The 17,552-nt window shown below is 43.3% G+C and overlaps 1 protein-coding gene across 8 annotated transcripts in view; it reads right to left on the bottom strand.

Moving 5' to 3' along the window:
* The window catches only part of STAC (SH3 and cysteine rich domain), a 157,465-nt gene that overhangs the window by 15,236 nt on the left and 124,677 nt on the right, over window positions 1–17,552 (bottom strand). For 6 of the 8 annotated variants that reach the window (XM_034991870.1, XM_034991861.1, XM_034991844.1 and 3 more), the window contains 2 exons: window positions 2,725–2,776; window positions 2,287–2,424 (listed from right to left, as the gene is read on the bottom strand). In XM_034991870.1, coding sequence (XP_034847761.1) covers window positions 2,287–2,424; window positions 2,725–2,776 — 190 coding nt within the window. Of the gene's footprint in view, window positions 1–2,286; window positions 2,425–2,724; window positions 2,777–4,551; window positions 5,398–17,552 lie in introns of those variants that run through there. The other 2 variants (XR_004676757.1, XM_034991891.1) reach the window with 2 other exon arrangements.

Genomic DNA, 17,552 nt, shown 5'->3' with positions numbered 1-17,552 from the left:
TATTCCCAAAGGGCTCTCTGGTCCTCAGATACTTGCCTTTATAACATTTGCCTTCCCTGGGAGCCAACCTATGCAAATGATGCTATACTGCTCAAAGCTGGTTCCACATTGTCCAGGGCACATGGCTCAGTGGAAAGCACTGGCTTGGAGTCTGCAGACCTATGTTTAAGTTCCAGCCTCAGGGCACCAGGGTGGCTCAGTAGGTTAAGTGTCTGCCTTCGGCTCAGGACATGATCCCAGGGTGCTGGGATCGAGCCCCATGTCGGGCTCCCCGCTCAGCGGGGAGCCTGCTTCTTTGTCTCCTCCCTGCTCGTTCTCTTTCTCTCTCTCTCTAATAAATAAAATCTTAAAAAAAAAAAAAGGAAGTTCCAGCCTGGATACTTACCAGGTTTTTGCCCCCTTGAGTAAGGCATATAACCTCTATGAGCCTTTGTTTCATCATTTATAAAATATAAATAGTGAAGAATTAATCAATAAAATTCTTAGGGCATGTGTGGGATCTCACGTAAAATGTCATAGGTATATATACTTTATAAATACATATGTATGACATAAATAGTAAGTAATAATGATGATACTTTTAATAATTATCACTGTGGCAATATCTAGGACTGTATTAATTTGTTCTTCTCTGTGAATCAGGGGCTAGATACAAAGAATTTTCTTTTAAATAGCCATAAAGAAAAGGTAAATCATTATTCTTTGGGGGTGTACTTGTTAGTTTGAAGATGATCAAGCATTTGGCACTCCATGTGGCATATAAAATTGTTGACCAGTTAGGTAAACCAGTTCTTAAAGGTTATAAATCAAATATAAAGTAATGTAAATATAAAGTAATATAAAGTCTTATGGGACTTAGAAACTGTCTTTGTAGGCAATTACAAAAATGACATTTAAGATGTGTTTTGGGCAATGCTATTGAACAAGGATAGTATTAAAATTATTATCATTTTTTAAAGATTTATCTGAGGATCAAAGGGAGAAGCAGACTCTCTGCTGAGCAGGGAGCCCGATGTGGGCTCTTTTCCAGGACTCTGAGATCATGACCTGAGCCGAAGGCAGAAGCTTAACCGATTGAGCCACCCAGGCACCCTGGGATAGTATTAAAATTATTAATATGTTTTTCATTTTGTACCTCTTTGTAGGGTGAACCTCACCATTTCCAACCAGAGGCATTAATTGCCTTAGGAAGTATTAGAATTATCATACCAAAAGTGGAGACAGAAAGAAAGTCAAGGCTTTGGCTTCCAAAATTGGAAATCAGAGTTAATTGTGAGACTTTATTAGGAGACAGAAGAAATTTCTAATGTCTGATTTCTCATATCATCCCCAAATACACCAAGAGCAAACGTGGAGGTCTTAGAGTATTATTATACTTTATAGTGAGGATATAGGATCTGACATGAGGAAGCTGGAGTCAGAGAAGAAGGGGCAGTAGGAAGCCCTCTCTCTGCTGAAAGAAGGCAAAGAGAGGCAGAGTTAAGACAAAGAGCGGACCGCGTGTCTTGTCCTTTTGTGTCTTTCAATATTCCAGGAGTGAGATGAGGGAGCAAGAAGCACGGAGCTTGAAGACATACATGTGCAAGGGGTTCATACGTCACTTCTCAGGAAATTGACAGTGTCATTTATTTGCCGTTGCATGCTGAACCTCACATTCAACATGGCACTAGAGCAAGATGGCGCCAGACACCTCTAGATTAGATGTACGGAGACATCTGGGCACTGGTGTGAGACAGTCTCTGGTTACTTATGTCCTGACTATGTTTTATGCAGCAATGTGAAGGTGTCTTAGATTCCAGTGAAAAGGCAGAAGCTTAGAGTCTGGACAAGGAGACCGTACTTAGAAGGGCCTTTGTGACTGGAGGCAAATGCAATGAACTGTGGAATCCTCAGCAAGTAACAACAAAGTATTCCCAAGAAACTGTGAAAAATTAACCACGCATTGGTGGAAACAGCACAGAGCCCAAACTGGAGTAGGAATCCACATCAGAGACCAGCGGTCCTCAGAGAAAAGGACCAGGACCAGATAGATGTCCTTACCTTGCTGCTATAACTTTATGTACATTTCCCCTTTGAACAGATACCACCAAAGGAGCTTCCTAACATTCTGGCTTTGCAGGTTTAGATTCTACTACACTACATAATACCACCAGAGTATTATCTTTTCTCAAAGTGAACACTTTGAATACGACCCCATTCATTCAGATTTATGTGTATTGTTATATTTGTTAGTGACTATTTCTCTGTTTTGGTCGTACCTGGTATGGGCTTGCATGCTTTACTCACCTGATTCTCTTTCAGTGTCATCTGCCCCTGTTCTTTACACCCAAGGAAGGTCCTAACACATCTAAAAATCTTCTCGTTTTGTTGTACTCTCTGAACAAAGTTGGCCGGAAAGAAGCCAATCCTGTCTTGAATTTTCCCCTGAAAGGAAAAAAGAGGCATGCATCCACAATTGTAGCATTTGTTGTAATTACAGTTACCCATGGATTCTTTTTTTTTTTTTTTTAAAGATTTTATTTATTTGAGAGAGTGAGAATGAGAGAGAGTACATGAGAGGGGGGAGGGTCAGAGGGAGAAGCAAACTCCCCGCCGAGCAGGGAGCCCGATGCGGGACTCGATCCCGGGACTCCAGGATCATGACCTGAGCCGAAGGCAGTCGCTTAACCAACTGAGCCACCCAGGCGCCCTCTTTTTTTTTTTTAAAGAAAGAGAAATACTTACTTTCCACCAGTCTTCATTGGTGTCTTCTAGAAGAGTAATCATGTCTCCTGGCCTATAATGAAGAATGAACGGGTTAAGTGGGGAAGGTGGGGAGAGGGGGAGGGAAAAAGATGACACTTCAGAGTCACAAGTAATAGTTTTTCATGTATACAAATAATCCTAAAATAAATAGAAGTAAAATAAACATGACTTTTTCTCAGTTCTTCCCACCCATGAAAATAGTTTTGTTATACATTCAAAACAAGTATTATTTCTGTGCTGTATTTTAAAAAATAATACTAGCTTTATTTTTTGAAAGTTTTTCTTTATTTTGAGAGAGAGAGAAAGAGAGAGTGAGCGTAGGGGAAGAGGCAGACCCAGAGGAAAAGAGAGAATCTCAAGCAGACTCCACGCTGAGCACAGAGCCTGACTCGGGGCTCAATCCCATAACCATGAGAGATCATGACCTCAGCTGAAATCAAGAGTCAGGTGCTTAACTGATTGAGCCACATAGTTGCCTCAGTATTAGCTTTATTTTTACATATAGAGAAGGGTTCTTTATTATTTCTGGAAGCTTCCTATTCATATTTGCCACTTTCTGTTATGGATGTCATATTATAATAGATCTGGCTGAGGATATTATTATGTTTTTAAAACAATATTTCTTTCCTTTATTGAATTCTTTGTTTCCTCTAGAATTTGTTGGCCTCCTCTTTATCGCTTCTCCTTTTTGTCAAGGAATTTTCTTCAACATCTGTATTTCTTGGTTGTTTCTTTACATTAATGGCTGAACACAGAGGTAGATGGGTATGGACAGCTGGGCGAGCTTCTCTGCTATTACATGCATCTGTTTCTGCACTGTGTCTCTCTCCCAAATACAAGGACTACTTTCAGGCTCTGCTTAAGAGAGCAGGGTGTGTCGATTGGGGCATCTCATTTTTAGATGCTTGAAAATGTAGCAGGCAAGCAGCCTGGAGTCTCCTACCATACTCCAATGGCTAAAACAGGGCAGGGCTCTCTCTTAACCTTGGTGAGGGAGAGGTCAGTTGATTCTCCTGTTAAATACAGCTGCCTTTTCCTTCCCTCCCCCTGCTCTCTAGATGGTCTGTGGTCTAGAGTTATTGAAACACAGTTCTTTGTCTTTCTCAGACTTCTGTGCTTACATAGGAGCCCTCCCTTAGGCATGGGTTCCCTTTCTTCTGAGTTTAGGTGTTCCTTTGATTCTGGAGTCAAACACCGTTGCTGCCTATTGCTCATTATAAGCAGTAATGTGGTGTCATGAATACAGCTGGGAGTCTGTATCAGTCATATATTGCCATGATAATGCTGTGTAACAGACAGCCACAAAACAATGGCTCACTCACATGCCTGGGTGTTGGCTGGCTATTGGCTGGGATGACTGGGGAGACTTCGCCCTATTTCCTGTTTCTCATACCCCAGAAGGCTAATTTGCACATTCATGGCAATGCCAGAATTTTAAGAGCAGCAAATGGAAACATGCAAAACACATAAGGCCTCCAGGGCCAGGCTCGAAATCATACATTGTCACTTCTGCCTCATTTTATTGGGCAAAGCATGTCATGAGGCCGGTCAGACTCAAGGGTTGGGACAGGGGCTCCACTTCTGTGGTGACAGGAACTGTGAGGTCCCATGGCAAAGGGCAGTACAGGAAAGGGTGAAGAATTTGGGTCATTAATGCAATCAAGCCACTAGAGACACCCTCATGTTCTTCAATGAATTTGCTATAAGTTCAGTGTCTCCTTGAATGTGCCCCTATTTCCTGTAGTTTGCCAGGAACTTCTCACAATTTTGGGGTCTCGGATACTATTATTTCTTGTTTTCTAGTACTGTTATAGAGGTATTCTTAAAAAAATATATTTTCTGATATTTTAAGGGATTGGAGCAAGAGAGGAAGTAGATCCGTGGGCTCATTTTGCCATTCTGAGTCAATCTCTTCTGCTGTCATTTTCAATTCTCAGTTAATATCTATCTTTGTAGGGGATTCCAAATAGAACAGGCTTGTTGCACCTGAAGCATTAAACACGAGTGGCATTTTGGTATTTCAAGTCACAGTTCCGTGCTGATGCCACAGAAGGCAAGATGGCTGAAAATCACTCTTTTCCCAGGTGAGCAGCAAAGATGAAAGCTGATGTAGAACAATCTTTCTAGCTCCAGCAGATTTTACTTAACTTAATAACCTGAAGAAACCGTGTGTTAGCGTCAAGTCCAATGACTTTGCTGATGGCTTGGAAGAAGCGGGAAGTAAGGAATAAAGCTGGAGGTGGGGGGGGCGCCCCTTTTCCTAAGAGTGAAAAAGGATGCTGCCTGGATCCAACCGCTGGTTTTACGGTCTAGATAGAGACTCACTCTTTACCATGGCCAAAGGTAAAGAGTGGCTGTCCCTGAGCATATGGCCCATGGTAACTAAACCACATATAAGAATAAGGCACTCACTGGAACACAAGCTAAAATTTTATGAGCAATACCAGACACCCTCTTGACAGTGTGATGGGGATTGTCTTATCCTATAAAAGAACATTGCCAGGACTAGAAAATTGCTTAGTGAGGGAGGAGAGTTACGTTCAACTATTTATTCCTTTTTGTTTGTTTGTTTACCAACTCACTCAACAAATATCCCAGATTGCCGATTCTGGGTATTCTTTGGAGAATAACATCTTCACTGGAGTTAATGTTCTAGTGAGAAAAATGGACACAAATAAGCAAATATATAACACAATGTTTAACAAGGTTATAAATAATAAGAAGAAGGTAATCTGTATCTCTGATAAATATATAATCACAAATTATCATAAGGACTATGAAGAGAATAGATGGGATGCAGTTATAAAGCATAAGGGTAGACGACTGATATTAGCCAACTACTCTAATCATCTGGTGGAGACAGCTAATGTCTCTTTTTCACTGCAGGCAAGATCTTGCCCCAGGCCAACACTTGAATCCAAGACAGCAACGCTCTGACATCTTGGTCAGCAAACCCGTGGCCCGTGGGGTTCGTCCTGCCCCCTGCCCCTGCCCCGCATCACCCACCAGTCTCGGCACTGTTCCATAGCACCTGCATTCATGGGGCCCAGGCCTGTGCATCTGAGTGGGGAAGCAAGATAAAACCACTCTGGGTAATGTCATGTTTTTAATTTAATTAATTTTCAAAGATTTTATTTATTTATTTGACAGAGAGAGACACAGCAAGAGAAGGAACACAAGCAGGGGGAGTGGCAGAGGGAGAAGCAGACTCCCCGCCGAGCGGGGAGCCCGATGGGGAACTCGATCCCAGGACCCCGGGATCATGATCTAAGCCGAAGGCAGACGATTAGCCGACTGAGCCACCCAGGCACCCCTTTAATTTATTTTTTAAGAGGTGTCTTGACTCAGTTTTGAAACTCTAGCTAGAGGCCAGTCAGTTCCCCTTAAGCAACTGGTTAAGTCAACACCTCAACCACTTCCCCTAGGACTCTCATAGTCCAGGACATGATACACCAGCCCCAGCCCTACCTGTTTTTGGGGCCAGGTTCCAGACAATGAGCAACAGCCCTTATGCGCTGGAACCTGCGAAATTATTCAAATTCGCTAATCCACAGGGAGCCTGGGAAACCAGCTAACCCCGGCTGCTGGCCATACGTAAGCTGCCCCTACAGCCTGAGGGCGTTCTTCCCCTGACTCCCAGCTGCAAGCCTGGGTGGCCCTGGGTGGCTGCCCTCCACTATCAACTGTAAGTTCTCTACTCAATCGGTTCTCAACTTCGTTTTCTTCTCCCAGCCATGGTGTTGGTGCACTATGTCCTGCCATCAAAGAACTAACTGCAAACATTCTGCTCACTCGCTCCACATAGGGAGAGCCTGTCCATCATTCCTGGAGGAATGGAGGCCTATTACCTAAAAATCCTCCTTCCCCCATTTGGTCCTAGGATGGACACTGGCATGCCAGGGCATGACTCTTTGCCTTCAACCATTTCATGCTTCTGTGGCCCACCAGGCCCCTCTCCATGGAACAGTTCTTTCTCATTTTGGGGTCTCACACCCCAAAGTACTGCTCTGGTCTAACAGTTCCTCTCTTTCTTTCAGGAGACCTTATGTTCCTGATCCATAATGTGCAGATTTTATAATTTAACTCTATTTCCAAATTCCTGGCGATGAACTTGTCAGGCCCCCAAATATTTAAAAAAAGATTCCCTTTGCTTAATTCAATCAGAGCATCCTAAGTTCAGGTAAGCATTTTGCCGTACTTTACCCAAGAATGATACATGTACACAACATAATGTACATCATAAACAGTAAAGGGATCAGTTTCCTCTTTGGCGCAGACTGATCAGAGCACCGCAGCTGGCCTTTTCTTTTGGTTTGCTCAGTAACATTGGTCTTGGATCCAGAGGATGATTTTCGGGTTGGTTATATAACGATTTTTGGAAAGTCTTGACATGATGAGGGAACTATGTGCTACCATCAAGAGCAGGAATAGAGTAAGAACAGCTAACTGATGAATCACCACTCAACAGCGAGGGGACAACGTTGATCCATGAGTGTGTGTGTCTGTGTCCGTGGGTGGGAACTGGATGGCTGCTCTCTGGTTCCTTTTCAGCAGTCCTCTGCCTCCCTCATTTCTCAGTTTTGCATTTGGACATAGGAACCTCTCTCTCTCACCACAAGGGAGACTGGTTTTGGGGACTTAGAGGGCACAGTATCACTGAGCATATGGCTGATGCTAGCTGGGCCCAGCCAGCTTCAGGGAGCTCTTCTGCAAGGTGTTATGGCCATGGTTTGGTCTTCTAGGGGTGGGCTTTTGGAGGGTGGAGGGGGAGTTGTCCTGAGACCCCTGCCCAGTCTCTCCATTCCCCATGGGGACCACAGATTCCTAGGAGTGCAGACACCGACACCTTCCTGATGAGGTCACTGCATTTGAGAAGCCCCTTCTCCACTGTCTCAGACAACCTGAGACTTTAGACTGGCCCTCCACTGTGAGGCACAGGGACAAGGAAGGATGTTCTGGGCCCTTTTTGTTTTCACAATGTTTGGGATATACTGAATATTCTGGAAAGCAAGTGACATTTGTCTTTCTTTATTCCTCCATCTCTGCCTATTGAGCCAAAGGAAATTATAGGACACCTGAGTATTTTTTGAATGCTTGTGACATGGTAGGTTTTGGGTGTGTGTTGAGTGTACAAAACGAGAAAAGTTTTCTAAGCATCGGTTTTCCTATCTGTAAGGTGAGGAAAATAATAGTATCTAGCTAATCAATATTTTTGAGGATTAGGTGAGGTAATACTTCTACAGCACATTTAGATAAGCCCAGAACAGATGGTGGCTGGTATTGTTGTTAAGACATAATTACTGCCCTCAAGATGCCGGTTCTTTTTTTTTTTTTTTTCTAAATAGTTAAGAGATTTTATTCTAGTAAGATGCTGGTACTCTTTTCTTTCTTCTTTTTGAAAGATTTTATTTATTTATTTGAGAGAGAGAGAAAGTGAGAGTATGAGCTAGGTGAGGGGCAGAGGGAGAAGCAGACTCTCTGCTCAGCACGGAGCTAGATGTGGGGCTTGATCCTGGGACTCCAGAATCATGACCTGAGCCAAAGGCAGATGCTTAACTGACTGAGCCACCCAGGTGCTCCGATGCTGGTACCCTTAAAGGGGAAAGACATAGAAGCTGGTAATTTATACCAAGGCTCTTCCTGAATGAGAAGAAACATGCTGATGGGGGGGAGGGGACAAACAAGTGTGGAATCCCAACATATATGCTTCATTGAGACTCAGCTACCTCAATGAGATTTATATAATTCCATACTATACATAGCAAATACTTAATAAACTATATTTATTTTGCATAGTTGCTGTGTGGATTGGATGAGAATGCATATGTGGAAGGCTTTCGCCCTGACTGATATACATTAAGGGCTCGAAAGTTCTAATTTCTTCCTGAAAGTGTAATTTTTTTTCACTTGGAAATGAGAAGATTAGTGATTATTGCCTTTCAAATGGGTGTTCCCTTAGGATTTTGGCAGGGATGGTTGGTTCATGAGATCATCTTTGGCTTCTCAAGGGGCTTCAGTGTGATTCAGAGCTTTGGTGAAAAAGCTTTTCTCTCTTTATATCTGCCCCTCCCTCTTGCCCTCCACCCCAGGTAGTGATGGGAAAGGTGCGGCAAGGGCTGGGGGCTGGAGCTCCAGCCGCTGATTGCAACGGAGGTGTTGGAATAGTGGAGGAGGCCAGCCAACTAGTCTGGAGAGGTATAGCAGGGTTACTGAATGAAGCAGGCATGGCCAGCTACATCTGCACACAAGTAAGAAGGTTCGGAGAGACTTCACCAGTTACAGGCAGGATGTGAATCCACTACTAACACCACTAAATCAAGCTGCCTCTTACACCACCCAAGCCCTATGAAACTCATCAGAACTGCCCATTTGACTCTGCCAAGTATTTTTCAGATATCTTTAGTATTTCTTACACTTTTTTATTCATTAGGAACAACACCAACAAAAAATCAACCAAACAAACAAAAACAACAACAAAACCCAAAGGACCAACCAACCAAAACCAAACAAAGGAACAAAAACCAAATCCGTCTTAGGGCAACCAGAGTCACTCAGCCAGAAGAGATGTCCTGGAAAAACCATGTCAGGGGAACATAAAAAGGAGCCAAACTGCTCCATTAACTTCAGATCGATTGCTTAATTTTTCGCTAGACCCGCTTCTCAATTTCCATAGTCCTGGTCCAGAGCCTTTTACAGTCTGAGCACACGGGTAGGTAACGAGGAACTCCTGAATCCACAGTTTGATTTTGTCTTAATCCTGGCATCCGTGAGACTGTCTGCGCTTCCCCAAGTCTGGGGAGTGGCTCAGAGAAAAAGCATTCAGCTAAAGGGCCATTTGGATGGGATTTGGTAAATGTTCCTGAACTGTCCCGGATCATGCTCTCCAGAACCTAATTGGAAGAGGCATCTGAGCGAGAGGATTGCTGCTGAGCACATTAGCGGCATTCAGGAGGGTCTGGGCTTCCTGACATAGTGCAGCCTCAGAACATAATATGCATCAGAGACTTTCCTCAAATAGCCTTAATTGCATTTTGATGTCCTGGTGACTGTGAAGATTATTTTTAAATCAAATTGGTGCATTAGAATTACATTTGGTTTTAATTAAGTTGATGCATTTGCCAAGCAGTAATGCACTTAGAGAATGGAAACGAGACACCGAGGGAGTCTTATTCTGTCTTACTCTGTCTCAAGGGCTCTCCTTTTCTTATTTTATGAAGGATTTATAAAGCCTCACAGAGTGAAGGACACAGCCACACAAGTGGCTGGCCGAAACCTTGATACGGACCGGAGTACCGAACGTGACCAAGCATCAGGAAACCTGCCTTGTGGTCCTGGGTCTGTCACTGGCCCATTGTGTATCTTCAGATGTCACAGCTGTTCTGAAGTCTGGCAGATACTCAGAAGCCAGGGGAACACTTAGCCATTCAGATCTTCAAGTGGGATCTGACCGTCTAGGCCTGGGGGTAGCCCAGGAATCTCTATTTTAATAATATTCTCCAGGAGGTTCTTAGGGCTGGTGACAAGTGGTTTAACAATCCCAGCCATAGTTTTATCCTCTATCAAATACGAATTTCTTGGGTGACTTCACAGATTTGTGAAAAGAACTCAAGGAGATGTCAGGAAAAATTGGGAAAATTGTGAAAGACTTTGAAACAGGTACAAATATTACAGATCTGGGTGTCTAGCTCATCTTTCCTGCCATCTCCCTCTTTCATTGTCTTTGGGCTATTTTACATATTTTCTACAACTTGTAGAAAACTGGTGATGATGCAAATGACTCTCGTCCCTAGAAATGCAAGTGAACTGTGTCTGGTGGGATGTAACCAGTTGTTGCCCTTGAGGACTGACCAGTTTGGCACGCATTTGTAAATTCATGTCAGCGCTCCTGATTGCCTACGTATGTGTGATGTCTGAATTCTCCTTTGTACCAGATGGGACATTATGCTAGTTCTCTCATTAATTAATGAGTCAAATAAAAATTTTGACATGTGTTCATTTTATATTTATATAGACTCATGATTTTACCTCAATTTTAAAAAAAATTATTAGTGAACTAGAGTGACTTTTCATGAACACATTCTATAGATCACAAGCTTCCTGATCTTAAAAACAAGACTTAACAATCCTAATAAACTCCTAAGAAGGGATATGAATGGCCAACATGGGATAAATTAATACATTGTCTCAATCTGCTGATTAGAAGGAATTGTATACACAAACAGTGAATCATGGAACACTACATCAAAAACTAATGATCTAATGTATGGTGATTAACATAACAATAAAAAAGAAGGAATTGTCAACCTCGTTAGAGAGCACATCCACACAGTCAATGCAAGATGAAAAGTGTGGGGTAAGAAAAAGACCAGTGGACCGGAAGTATGCCTCCCTGGGTTCCAGCCTGAGCCTCTACTTTCTACCTGACAGTTCTTGGCCCTGGTTCTCCCACCTGGCCCCCCAAAAGGTAAAGAACTATAAACTGTCTCATTGGAATATGAACTAAAACAGCTAGGTGTCCATTCACTTAGTTCTACTGAAGTTGAAGATAGTCTTTCCAGAATGAGGACTGGAATGCATGTAGTTATGAAAACATGCTCCCACCTAGGCAGTGAATTTGCACCACCTCTTTGTAATGGGGTTGATATTTGCCCCCCATTTCCTACCTCTTAAAGTCATTCTCATGTTCTGCCATTGAACCCATTCTTCCTTATCCTTTCCTTACTGGAAAGGGAGAATGACTGCCCACTAACCAAGCTGCACAGGCATCTGGGTCCCCTCTTGCTGGGAGACTTGGCTTGGTTGTGATGCTACCTCCTTGCAAAGCCCTTCCTGGCCTCCCACGGCTGCTTTGATGTCTCCTTGAGGTGCTGTGGCGACATCCTGAATTACCTCCCCACCCAAAAGACCTCACACTGAAGCGTGCTTTCTTGTCTACTCTTCTGCGCCCCCCCCCACCCCCTTAGCCCAAGGACCACTTCAGCTCTTTGTGGGCAGGGCCTGCGAACTGTTCACTAAGTCGATGCTCATTCACCATGTGGTGAGTGGTGAAGAGATTCAAATCCTGAGAACAGCCACATAAGGGTTAAAATCAGTTTTAACTAGATTTCAAGTGGTGCTTTGAAAAAAATCAGAAAGAGATGAATTCAGGCCATCCCATCTCCAGAGGTTCTCGTGAATATTAGCTAATGAGATGAATGGTTGCCTGGTTTCTTTCAGACTTAACCATGGAAAAATCCGAGACTCGCTGATTCCAAGAAAGAGGCTGGCGATTCAAGAATCTAAATACTTATTTGGGATTACAAAAGAAAATACAGTTTTCTTTTAAGCCCACCCTCCCCCGCCCCATTTAGATGTTCGGACACACACTGAAGTGGAAATTAATTTGTATCTTAGAATTTAATAATATTGGAAAAGCAGTTCCCTCTTTCCCTCTCCTGGCTCCTAAGCATTTTCCTTTTTTCCTTTTTCTTTCCCCCTTATGAAACATGGCCATTATCATATAAATTTGTTTGGGGAGAACTAATAAAAATGAAAATGACTTAGATGTGGGAAGCCAAAATGGATTCTTTGGAATAGGCATTATATGGTCACTAGAATATGCATCTGAACCCATCAGTCTTTTATTTACTCCCCATCCTTTATTTCAGAGTCCCTAAGATGTTTTAGGGGTTTGTGTTTACTTGGAGTTATTTACATCTGCTGCTTATATCCATGATATACTGGCACGGCGAAGCCATAAAAATTAGTCTTATTGATTTTTATTTTTACTTTCTAAAAAGTTTTTTATTTGAGAGAGAGCGAGCGAGAGAGCGAGCGCATGCACACACAGGTTTGTGTGGGGGTTGGGAGGAGCAGAGGGGGAGGGAGAGGGACGAGCACCCTGTGCTGAGTGTAGAGCCTACATGGGTTCCATCCTACGGACCTGAAATCATGACCTGAGTTGAAACCAAGAGTTGTCCATGCATGGAGGACATTAGGAGAAGAAAGGGAAAAATGAATGGGGAGAAATCAGAGGGGGAGACGAACCATGAGAGACTATGGACTCTGAGAAACAAACTGAGGGTTCTAGAGGGGAGGGGGGTGGGAGGATGGGTTAGCCTGGTGATGGGTATTAAAGAGGGCACGTTCTGCATGGAGCACTGGGTGTTATGCACAAACAGTGAATCATGGAACACTTCATCTAAAACTAATGATGTAATGTATGGTGACTAACGTAACATAATAAAATTAAAAAATATATATTCAAAAAAAAAAAAAAAAGAAACCAAGAGTCAGATGCTCAACCCACTGAGCCACCCAGATGCCACTATGCTTAATGATTTTTAAAAGGCATGTTGGTGTGAATAATGAGCAAGGGCTCTAAGACTGTTTTTGCAGACTTCTGAGCCCAAAATCAGCGAGGATAATGAGACTGGTTACATTGTAAATGTGGAAGGCAAAAAGCTAAGCATGTGCTATCAAGCTCTTGCTAACTATGTGTGTGTAAGTGCGTATGCGTGAATGAATGTGTATTTGAGTGTGCACGGGTGTATGAACGTGTGTGTGTGTGTGTGTGTGTGTATCTGACTGTGAGCATGTGGGAGTGTTTGTGCATATGTAAGTGTCTCACCCACTAGGCTAGGAGGGTGATTGGGCACACGGCCTCTGTGCACTCACGAGGCAGCATATATGACAACAGTGTCAGTGCAGATTATAATGGGGTTCTCTAGTTTGTGTTTCAAGTAGCATTTTACAAAGCTTGGCTCATATATTGAGCTGGCCATCCATAAAGTGTAATTTTCAAAGCTCTTAAAAAATTTGATAATAAGGGTTATTGGTGGAAACTATTTAAGACCCTAATTTCAGAAGTTCATCTACTATACAAGCTCATTACACTCAGACAGAGGAATGGGGTGCTCTTTATTGTTATCAGACCTTAAATGGTCAGTGACAGTTCAGGGATCCTGTGCATATTGGCACCATGTCTTTCATGTCAGTGTAAAATGTCATACCTATAAGTCAGCAACTGCAAAATAGACTCAGAAGATGAGGGTCGGGGTCTCACAGTCTCTTTTTGGCTGGACAAATTAGATGAAGTCCCACTGGATATGCTCAAAGGCCAGAGAGAGTCTTTGGCTGTGTTTTTTCAACTATTATATCCTTAGGGTAGTATTGATGAGATCCAGAGGACTTGGAAATAAGACATATGGTGAAAAGATGCAAATTAAGAAGTTATCTAAAATACACTGTCACCTCGCTTTGTACTGGGCACGAAATCCCACCTTTATATACATCATCTGGTTTAATACTTAGTCTCCCTAGGAAGGAGCAAACTGAGCCCCCCAAGAAATTACATCGTTGGCTCAAATAGATGCAGCTGAGAAGGGTCAGCGCTGGAAGGCAGATCCAGTTCTCTGTGACTCCCCAGTAGTGCTCTTTTCTGCCCTGCTGCCTCGTTCTGTCCTGCTCTCCGCCCATGCTGGACAGATAGAGCATTCTCCATGAGAGCTCCAGCAATTCGGGGAGGTAATGGATGACTTTATGAAGGACATTTATTTTGCACTGAAAGCCTCTGCCTTTAGACAGCATTTGGAGACCAATGATGGGACCACGGCACTTTTAAAAGGAGGACTCACTGCCCTAAGACTGAGGGGGCAGCGCCCTTGTGGCTCCTTTCTGAGGCCTACTCCTCCATTCCTAAACCGTGAGTGCTCAGTAAGGGCTTACCAGGGCTTCTTCCAAATTGTCTGAAACCCTTTGATCTACTTTTCTATCATTTCTTCTTGACAAATAATATTCATCGTAGGTTCAAGGCCCATCTCCTCCAGGAAAGAGGTCCTGGCTAAGCCCTCTGAGCTTGGTTTGCTTCCCCTTTTATCATTTCCAGTATATTATCACGTACTTGATGTGCCCACTGATTGTGCATGGCAGGCCCAGCATTAGTTGATTTCATCTCCACGATACTCGTGCATTCCTTCATCACGTATTCATTAAGTGTCTACTATGTTTCAAGAACTGTCTTATGCTACAGGGATATATAGCTGGCAATGACAGGTTTGTTCTCATGGAGTTTATAAGAGAGATAGAGGTTCACCAAATAATTCCAGAAATATATAAATACAAGTTGAGGTGAGTGCTTTAAAGGAAAGAAATATGGTGTCATGAAAGAAGATAACAGAGGAATTGCACCCAGATTGGGGGTATCAGGAAAGGATGTACAGAGGAAGTGAACTCTGAGTTGAGATCTGTGGAGGTCAGTAGAAAGGTCTGGATTGTTAGCTGTTGGCAGAAAAGCTTTCCCTGTTCCTGAGCAGATACATAATGGATGCTTGGTGAAGCAATGATTCAGCCGCTCTGAGTTACAGCTATTGGCTCTGCCAGTTGGGTCTTCTTTGCCCTCAAGTTTACACTCGAAACATTCCCTGTGCTCTCACTGCATGTGTCCTCTGCCCTGAGGACAATACCGCGTGCTCCCCTGGGTGAGAATGTAGGTGGATAAGAATGATATTTTGTTAAAAGGAATTTTTTTCTACCTTACAGTATGAGGATAAAAGGATAATTCACAAAGTGCCAGTTCATTCAAGGAATTATACTAAATCCCCAAAGCATTGTATTACACATTCTAAATCAGGTGCCTGGCTTTTTAAATTGGGAACATACAATCTCTTGGCAAAAAAAAAAAAAAAAAAAAAAAGAAGAAGAAGAAAAAAGGAAAAAGTATGATTTATCATTCCAATCTTGCAGTCTATGTAACACAGGCATTTCACTCCTGGGAATGAATAGTCCTGTTTGCCTCAGAGCAGACTGTAAACGTTTGATTTGTGACCAGACAACTTGACCTTTAATGACCTGCAACTGTCTAAAGTAAGCGCAAAAATTTATGACCACCACCAGGCAGCTAGACGTCATTCCTCAGTACCCTAATAACATCCTGTATTTCTCTGGAATTGTTCCTTTCATATGCTGACTTCAGAATAACTTTCTGGTATAAAATGGTGGGACTGACACACTGGGAAATTGTTCCAGTTTAAATTTTAGCTATCCAAATGACGGTCTCAGGAAGGACATGACAAACCATATTCACTGCAATGTGAACAGGTATCACCCTTGTCTTCATCAGCGGAGAGCTGATTGTGGACAGTCAGCTGAAGGCAAGGCAGCCCCCAGCAATGACTCCCAGGCAGGCTCCAACCCCTAGGGCCGGTTCTAGCTCTGATAGAACAGAGCTTCCCTAGGTAAATGCCGTCACCTCCTCCTGCAGTGATGCCAGACTGTTCGGGTCTGTTTATAGCTCCAGCCAGTGAGTTCAGCATGGTGATTCTTACGCAGTGATGGAGAAAACTCAGATTATAAGAGCCTACTTGTCTGAACAAATCCCAGACGCCAGGACTCAGGCCCTAAACTCTGCTCTGGAAAGGCCCAAGAATCACTTGGAAGAAGATGACAAATGAATACTGAAACCAAGCTGACCTTGGGTACAAGCCAGACTCTGTCAGGATACACACATCGGCTATGAAGTCTTGCTGGATGAGGGGCAGCCACGCTGCTGGGCTTGACCTCATGGCACATGGAACCTGGGAAGGGGGGGCTAGTTGGAGACATTTTGGTAGCTCTTTCCTTTTATGGGGCTTTGGGTAAAGTGAAAGAGGAGAGGCAGATTTCACTGAAGTGGGAAACCACATTCAGGCAAGCGGGAGAGGGACCATGCCTGGGAAATGGCACAGTCTGAGGAGGAGAAGCCCAAAGAGCTTCAGGGTTGAGAGAAAACACCTTCCAGAAGCCATGTGAAGGCAGTGATTGGCAACTGGTAACTTGGCCTCCATGATATTCAGACAAGTGGAGTCTACCTCAAAATGGAGGCTATATCCCTAATGCTCTGGCCTTTCAATAGTTTTCAGTGCTACTTTAGCTCTCTGTTCTCTTCAGAAGAGGAAAGAACTTATCTCTGAGGGAACATCTGACTAGAAAAGCAGCCCCTTCTTTCCTGCTCCAGGGCTAAAAAACACGAAACCCTCATGTTTTGGGGTCATGCATGGAGGAAAGGAATAAAGCATTTTCTCTGAGATAGGCCAGTGAACACCACATTATAAAAATTGTAATAACTATCAGTTACTGAGTGTTTATGATGACGAGGAACTGTGCTATATGCTTAATGACCATTACTCATTTCATCCTCAAAAATACCTCAGGGTGAAGAGGTCATTGTTATTATTTTATAAGTAAGGAAATCAGAGCAATGAAATGTTTACACATTGCTTAAGGTCACACAAGTAGCATGTGAACTCAGGGCTGACTCCAGTTTCACTATCCCTGAAACAGGAACAACCTAAACTGTGTTTGGATTGCTCAAGAGTCCCAAAGCTCACCTTATCCTCCCCTGTGTTTCAGGTACCATGAAGTGGGATGGATCCTGAAACAAAAGCACAGCTCAGGGCGGGCAGCAGTGGGGAGCTGCCAGGATAAACGAACGGTTTTAGTTTGATCCTTTAATACGTGTCAATTTGGCCATTAAAGACAATTGATTTTGATTCCCTGTTAGACCCCACAGGATGCCAAGTGCATTCGACGCTCAAGCTTCACGCAAACACCCATTGGCGGTTCTGCTGATGATGCACTAAGTGTGCTCCTTAAAGTGGGGTCCCTGGTCAGCAGCATCAGAACCTCCTGCTAACCACTTAGAAATGCAAATTCTCAAGCCTAACCCCCCAGACCTGCAGAATTAGAAACTGCAGGGATAGGGCCCAGTAATCTGCCTGCTCACCAGCCGGGCAAGTCACTGGATGCTCACTCATGTGTGAGAATCACTGCTCCATAGCATTAAGGAGGTA

Source organism: Mirounga leonina, unplaced genomic scaffold, assembly GCF_011800145.1.
Source record: "Mirounga leonina isolate KUSES-001 unplaced genomic scaffold, KU_Mleo_1.0 Mir_115, whole genome shotgun sequence".
Classification (NCBI taxonomy): Eukaryota; Metazoa; Chordata; class Mammalia; order Carnivora; family Phocidae; genus Mirounga; species Mirounga leonina.
The sequence above is the reverse complement of the archived record's forward strand: the minus strand, read 5'-3'. Positions and strand labels throughout refer to the sequence as shown.